The 7,450-nt window shown below is 36.8% G+C and overlaps 1 protein-coding gene across 1 annotated transcript in view; it reads right to left on the bottom strand.

Annotated features, from left to right (window-relative positions):
* The window catches only part of nf2b (NF2, moesin-ezrin-radixin like (MERLIN) tumor suppressor b), a 19,856-nt gene that overhangs the window by 6,062 nt on the left and 6,344 nt on the right, over window positions 1-7,450 (bottom strand). The window contains exons 3-14 of the mRNA XM_015036694.1: window positions 5,997-6,122; window positions 5,754-5,876; window positions 5,593-5,676; window positions 4,522-4,590; window positions 4,350-4,432; window positions 4,201-4,276; window positions 3,979-4,116; window positions 3,060-3,134; window positions 2,878-2,991; window positions 2,149-2,271; window positions 1,822-2,039; window positions 290-392 (exon numbers count right to left, since the gene is read on the bottom strand). Of these exons, the coding sequence (XP_014892180.1) occupies window positions 290-392; window positions 1,822-2,039; window positions 2,149-2,271; window positions 2,878-2,991; window positions 3,060-3,134; window positions 3,979-4,116; window positions 4,201-4,276; window positions 4,350-4,432; window positions 4,522-4,590; window positions 5,593-5,676; window positions 5,754-5,876; window positions 5,997-6,122 (1,332 nt within the window). The remainder of the gene's footprint in view (window positions 1-289; window positions 393-1,821; window positions 2,040-2,148; window positions 2,272-2,877; window positions 2,992-3,059; window positions 3,135-3,978; window positions 4,117-4,200; window positions 4,277-4,349; window positions 4,433-4,521; window positions 4,591-5,592; window positions 5,677-5,753; window positions 5,877-5,996; window positions 6,123-7,450) is intronic.

The raw sequence follows: 7,450 nt of genomic DNA, 5'->3' as shown, positions 1-7,450 counted from the left end.
TTTATGTTTAAGTATTAATAGTCTTTACAGAAAATTTATTTTTTCTCTCTTTCTGTCATTTTTAAAAATCCCTGAGTCGGCTCTGATGAATCAAACTGTCTTCATTTTCTAATCTCACAAATAACCACAAAAGCAGAACAGCTAATCAAAGGCATCAGCTACTAAAAGAAGTGCACTCTGATAGCTAAGAAAAGCTAAGTAATAACCTCCAAAAGAAAACAAAAAACATCAACAAAGAGGAGCGCATTAATGTGAAAACGGCATAAAAAGTGCATCACTAGTGCAGTACCGGGTATGTTGTTTTGGTGATCTCCAGGAGCTTCTGCTTGGCTCTTCGCTCAGCATCCTTTGCTTCTGTCAGGTCCTGCTTCAGGTGATCTGCTTCCTTCAGCCTGGAAACAGACGACTGACAGATCACTAAAACCGCTCAGCTAATCTGCAGGAAATACATCATTTTGGTTCCCCTCATAAAGATAAAAACCTTAAAATAAAATCCTGATTAATTCCAGTATAATGGTTTATTAATTTTAGTGTTAGTTTGAATATATTTATTAAGTAGGAACAAATGAAGTTGCCTCTACTCCCGCCTTCTTCAAATCTAACAAAATCGCTGTCAAACGTTTGTGCAGCAAAGGTTTTTGTTTGTGCTGCGATCATTTTAAAGATATTAATAAAGAAGTTTGCAGAGGTCATCATTAGTGTCTTGAAAGCAGAAGCAGCACAAACATTTATTTTTTTGCTGCACACACGTAGCTGAGTTGATTGAGACCAAATTTTTTTGATTTTGTAAATGTGAGCAGGACGGCTGGTCGACCTCTAATGACCTTTTTTATTCATATCTTTAAAAATGATGGCGACACAAATTAACATTTTTACTGCACAAACCAGCACAAAAATTTGATACCAATTTTGTTTGATCTGAGTCATGTGGGGGGACTGGTTGACCTGTAGACCTATACATTCTCATTAATATCTTCAAAATAAAAGCAGCACAAATTAACATTTTTGCTGCACTAACCAGTACAAACGTAGCACAAATATTTGACACCAATTTTGTCTGATTTGAATTGGGAATGGTTGACCTCTAATGACCTCTGGAGACATTTATTAGCATCTTTAAAATGCAGCACAAATGAAAATTTTTGCTGCAAAAACACAACACAAATGCAGAATTTCTTTCATGAGTTGTTAAGGCAACTTATCTAAAATTCTAGAAAATAAAATCTGATTTATCTCATAATAATAATAATAAAAAAACATGTACATAATGCTATAAAACTAAATATTTGCAGTTTTGGGTCTAAAATCTCAAATTTAATCCAACATGAACACAAACGCGGTTCGGTTAGTTTTCAGTTCGGTTAGTTTGTGACACATCATGGATTATTAAAGCAGCTACTGATCCAGTTCTTAAGAACTTTGTGGATTTATTGTCTGTACAAAATTCATCCAGACAATTAATAGTATCTCCTAAGTCTGCCGTAGATTACTTTTTCGGAAACAGTTTGTGGTGCATAGATTCGCTACAATCTGTGTTAAAAGATTTTATTTTCCCCAGAAATATAAACAAAGCACAACTACAGGCTTCAACAAGCTTCTTCATTTAAAACTGACGCTTATAAAGAGACACCAGGAGCTAATATCTGTGATTAGGCTTTAATTAGGACAGTTTCATTCACAATTTGTTAAGGTAATTTATCCTGCCACTTCATCTTTTATAAATAGATACAAGCATGTAATAAATGGTACATCTGCAGAAAAGCCATGGAGAAAGCAGTAATTAATTACAGTAGAGCAGCAGTAGTAAAGATAATTTCACACCTCCTCTCAGACTGCTCCACCAGCTTTACAGCCAGCTGCTCCGCCTCCCTCATCTTCTGCTCCATCAGGCGTTTCTCCTCCTTGGTCTTCATGGCTGTGACCTCTAACCTCTGTCGCTCCTGCTCAGCCTCTGCAGCTTTGTGAGCCAGAAGCTTAGCCTCCTCCTCAGCGATCTGGGCCTTTTCTGCCAGCAGGTCTGCCGTCTCCTCAGACCGCAGCTGGACGAACAAATGAAGACAGGAAATATGAATCACGATTCAGGAATGTGATTTTTAACCATTTCATTCGTTCACGCGTAGTTTGAGTCTGAAACATTGGCGATCTCACCAGGGCCTCGTTAGCGAGCCGCGCCTCGTCCTGCAGCTGGAAAAGTCTTCGCTCCATCTCCTCTTTCGCTCGCTCTGCTTCCTCTCTCATCTGCTTTTCCCGAGCCAGGATCTGACGCTCCATCTAGATGGAGGAGAAAAACGAAAGACTCAGAATTAAAAACAACCGAACACAGTGGATTATCACGTTTTCAACACTTTTCAAGTCAAAATCCAATCCTGGACTCAGATCACAGATTTACTCAGTGATTTGAGTAAATCAGTTCAAACCATTCGGTCTGGACCGTTTTTAAGTTATAAACACAAACATTTACAGTGAATTTAGAGGAGATATTTCAGTTGATATTAGTTTTTAATACAAAACCGACAAAATCCACATGAGGGAGAGAAAGCAAGAGCAGGAAGAGAAAAAATACAGCAACAGAAGAAGGGATTAAAGGAAAGAACAAAACATAAAAGAAGCTGCAGAGGAAAAACTAAAAGAAGGAATTTATCAAGGAAAGAATGAACCAAGCAAGGAAGAGGAGACAAAGAAAGGAGGAAGGAAGGAAGGAACAAATGATGGAGAGGAAATGAGGAGAAAAAGACCAAATTAAGGAAAAGCAGAAAGACGGAAAAGCAAATAGGGAAAAAAGCAAGAATAAAATCTGGAATCACACATTTCTTTTCCTATTCTTGCATCCAGAGTTTTAAAAATCCATAAGTAAAATCGGTAATTTCCCCCCCCAACCTTCTTGCGGGCCTTCTCCTCTTTGGCCTGAGCCTTCATCTGCTGCACTTCGATGGAGTCCACCTTCCTCCTCCTCATGAACAGATCGTGGTTCCCGATGCACAGCTGCAGGATCTGAAGCACAAAGAAACATCATTCACTGCCAACACAGACAAATGATTTAGCCAAAACAATAAACCCACCAGCTTGTTGACACGCAGCTGGGATGAGTAGAACTTGAAGACGTCTTTCTTCTTGTCTAGAGGTTTGATTGTGAACTGCAAGAACGGAGGCTCGGTTACTACAGAAAATTACAGAAACTCTCCTGCAGTAATCCTAGCTTTGGAAGCAAAAACTCAGAATTTGATTTTTACTGATGAATGCTTAAATAGTATTTTATCAGTTAGATGAAAGCAGTTTTCAACAGAAGAGGAGCAGGGCCACAGGAAAATAAATTCAGAATTCTTTCTTAGAATTCTCTTTTTTTCAGAATTCACCAGAATTTTTCTGACTTTAGTCTTCTAAGATCAAATTAAAGCCAGAATTATTTTATTTTTCCACTGGCCGTAATCTTTTTCTGTAATTTTCATATGTATTCTGCCAAATTACAATGATGTTCGCTGTTATTTAAGTGCACAGCAGCCTATTTACTCATTAATAAGTAAAAACTTATTAATGAGTTCTGTTACATTTTACCACAACTGGCCCTTTAAGAACATTTATAATCTTTATATGTCCCAAAATAAGAGTGAGTTTGACATCTCTGCTCTAGCGGGATGACTCTAATCAAACACCCTGAGCCGCAATGGAGTGGTTTAGATTGAAGCATATTCATTTTTTACAAAGTCCTAGTCAAAGTCTAATTAAGAATCAGTAGTAAATCTCTATTCAATCTAGCAAAATTTGAGATATTTTGCAAAGAAAAATGGGCAAACAATTAACTATATATTTTTGAAAAGTTGGGCAACAAAATATTTCCAATTAAAAACAAAAAAAGATTTTTTGTTTTCCTACCACTGCAGTTGAGCACCATGTTGTGGTAGTAATGTGACAAAATGCACTAAAAGTGTCGATTTTATTTCTTTAAACCCACAGAAACGGATTAAAATTCTCTGCACTCACCTCCTTCTCGCTGTAGGAGATGTTGCGGATCCCGCTCCAGGGGAAAGACTTGTTTGGGTTCAGTTTGTTGTTGGGGTTGTAGATATGGAGACCCTGAGCGTCCACACCCAGTAACAGGTCTGTGTCTCTCTTATTTTGCTGTCCAATAAACAATACTAAACGTTAAGAACTGTTCTTAGCGCTGTGGACTGGTTTAGTCGTGCTGCAGTCATCAACACTCACAGTAATGGCAAAGTAGCTAACACCGTACATTTCGAGGTCCTGGGCGATCTTCAGGTATTCCATCTCTGCTTCGTCTCTGAGCAGAAAGAGGCATTGCAATTAAAACCCAATCCTTTAGTAAACTGTTGTTAATTTAAGGGAAGTCCTACCTGGCGATGCCTCTGTGTTCGGCGTACCAAGCTGTGATCTTCTCCTCCCACATGTCCGCAGTCATTTGGTACTGCATCAGAACCTGAGACGTTCCCATGGAAAACAATCAGGAGTCTAACAATTAACCTGTTTTCACAGATGTCTGGACGTAGCTTAGCTTAGCATGCTTACCCTTTTTGGCAACAGCTCATCTTGTGCAAGAAAACCCGGCTTGTGAAAGTTTGGGTCGTAGTCCCCGTACTGGGATGGACATTAAGAAATAAGAAAAAGAAAGCATTAATGTGGCTCTTAGCCATATTACTATGTCTAAATTAAAACAGAATATACTTATCTATTAATTTAAACAGTATATCATGTCTTAGGTTAGACGTTTATCCATTCATTAATTTCAATTTTGATCTTTTAATAGTTCCAGAATGTGATGATGATAAAAAAACAACTTTAAATCATTTTTAAAACAAGAATTGAATAAATTAATTCACATTTTCTGTGTAGTTTCTTCTAATCCACACATACAGTCCAGATTATTTATACTTATATTAATTATATCCTGTAAGTTGTGCTTTGTTTTTTGTACCCATCAACAATCTTCTTCTCTAACAATTAAACAGAAGCTTAATTGTTAGAGAATAAGCATGCTGCATTATTTAGCTGCAAAGAAAACAGATATATTGGGAGAGTTTCGGTAAGCCTCTAGAACAAAAAAACCGCAACTGTTCTTTTTTGTTCTTAGATGTGATTCTTCATTAGCCAAACTTCAGTTTAATAAATTGACCTGATCTGCACAAAGAGAAGCAGTTTACTAATTCACAACTCCAGCTCCTGGTTTCAAAGAATGTTGAGAATAAAAACATTTCTGCAGTGTAAAAACACTTCATCACACTATAAACAATATATGAAATTTATTTCTCTGCCCTTTTGATTCCGTGAAACGCTGACATTGCCTTAGTTAATCTCACCCTGACAACGTGCTTAAAAGCTAAATAAAAAAAAAACACTTTGTATGAAATCTACCAATCTGGTGGGAATTTGTGTTACAAATGAAACTTGCTAAAGAATATTATTCACCCAATAAGTTGTATTTATATACCTTTTTTTTTAATATAATTTTGATCCTTAGTAGATAAGAAACAACATTCAAAGAACTTTAAATTTGCGAACTGATCATCAGCCTTTATGGTTTATGTCTCAAAATGTCTGAAATTTAAAAATAATGCCTGTAGCTTTGCATTGTCCTCCTACCTTTGCTTGGACAGCATAAGAGGCCAAAAGCACTGAAGCTTCTGGGGAACAGAATATCTCTTCATCTAGTATCTGTTTTTTCACCTGAAAATAAGAGTTTCACACCAAGTTTATGATATTTACACAAAAATACACAAAATGCATTATATTTTTGTTGCTACCTGTAAGAAAAATAGGTGTTGGGTGATTTCTTGGACCAGTTCTTCTTCAACTTTCTCAGGGAAGAATTTCGCTAGAAAGTGAAACGTTATGGGGGAATCCTTAGGAACCTCCTGATCCAGAACCTTGTTGGAAAAAAACACATTAAAAGGAAGAAATAAAACAATTCTGGGTTCAAATAACCAACAATCTTCATTAGAAGTAGCAGCTACTGTCAGACTTTATTGATGAAGCGCTTCACTCACCCGTTTCTCCTGTTTAAGCCAGGCGTAGGTGTCCTTCACTGTGTATCTGAGTCCAAAGAACCAGGTCTCCCTCAAACCGACGGTGCGACACACCAGGTCAAACAAATCTTTACCTTTCCATTTGACCTGAGGCAAGCAGAGCGACGTTAAAACCTTTTTCCTGCAGTTGCTTTTCTGAGATTTTCAGGAACAAGCAGAAAGAAGCCAGTGGCACTTCTGCCCCCTGCAGGAACCTTTAGGTATAACACTTGAATTTATATTAAAAGCTTTTCTTGTTTTTAACAAAAATATTTATAGCAGGATTGCAAAATAGCATAGTACTAAGTGGAATCATCACTTAAACAGATAAAAACTTGGGAGTTAAGATACCAAGCACATCCGACTTTAAGTATCAACCAACTCAGTTAAAAAATGTGAATTTATTTTTTAAATAAAATACCTAAAATAAAGTGGCTTAAAATGTATAATCACTTCAATTGAAAGGTCTATAATTAATTAATTGCATTTGAATCAAATGATAAAATAAGTGATTCAAAATCCCTTTTGGCTGCTAAATTATTGACCAAATAGATGTATGAGCTCCACAACACATTTATTACCGTCTGTTATTTAGGTTATTCACCCAACAAGTTTGAATCTTTGACCTTGTCTCTCGCCTTCTTTGCTTAAATAAATATCTCTTCTTTCGCAATTTCCAATTATTCTTACATTCCTAAGTGATTGCTGTTTTATTTTATATTTTTGTTTCACTAATTTTTGTAGATTTTTGCTTAAAAAAAAAACCCTCCAAGCTAAACATTTTTACCTTCATCTGTTCCTGATGAGTCACTTCTTCTTCCTCTGTCAGTCAGAAAACTTACTGTCTGCTTTGTTTAAGCAAACAAACCACAAGCTAGTTTACTGCACATCCGTTTGCAGCAATATGTGGCACTTCTTCCTTGGACTAATCATTAGCAGTTCTTATTTAGTACAGACTAATCAAATGTTACATTGTCCTGAACTTGTAAATAATAACCTAACATGAAGTGGCATGTTCATAATCTACAGCTTAGCTTTGATGTATGATGGATAAATAAAAACTAACAGAATATTTTTTCAAGTGATGAAGCAGCAGAAAAGCAGTGGATGATGTTTTATTTCCTTCTTTCTCTCCAAACAGCAGACAGACGTTTGTATCTTCCAGCCAGATACAGTTCAGAGTCAGACTGTGAACCCCCATCTATAACTGATCACTAAACGAGATGAGTCAGGGCCTGCGCAGACACAGAAGTCTGCAAAAACAATTTCCCCAGGCCAAACCTGACTAATACACATCCAAGAAGATTATATGTCACATTTCAGGAGGTATGCTTCATTTTTTATTGCAACAAGATTCCTCGTCTCTTTTCAGTTTTCTCTTTTAGCGGACACTTGTATGGAGGAAAGGCTTGTGCAGCTCATGACCGACACTGTAG

Source organism: Poecilia latipinna, unplaced genomic scaffold (genome assembly GCF_001443285.1).
Source record: "Poecilia latipinna isolate Pla-1442-1.1 unplaced genomic scaffold, P_latipinna-1.0 Scaffold375, whole genome shotgun sequence".
NCBI lineage: Eukaryota > Metazoa > Chordata > Actinopteri > Cyprinodontiformes > Poeciliidae > Poecilia > Poecilia latipinna.
The sequence above is the reverse complement of the archived record's forward strand: the minus strand, read 5'-3'. Positions and strand labels throughout refer to the sequence as shown.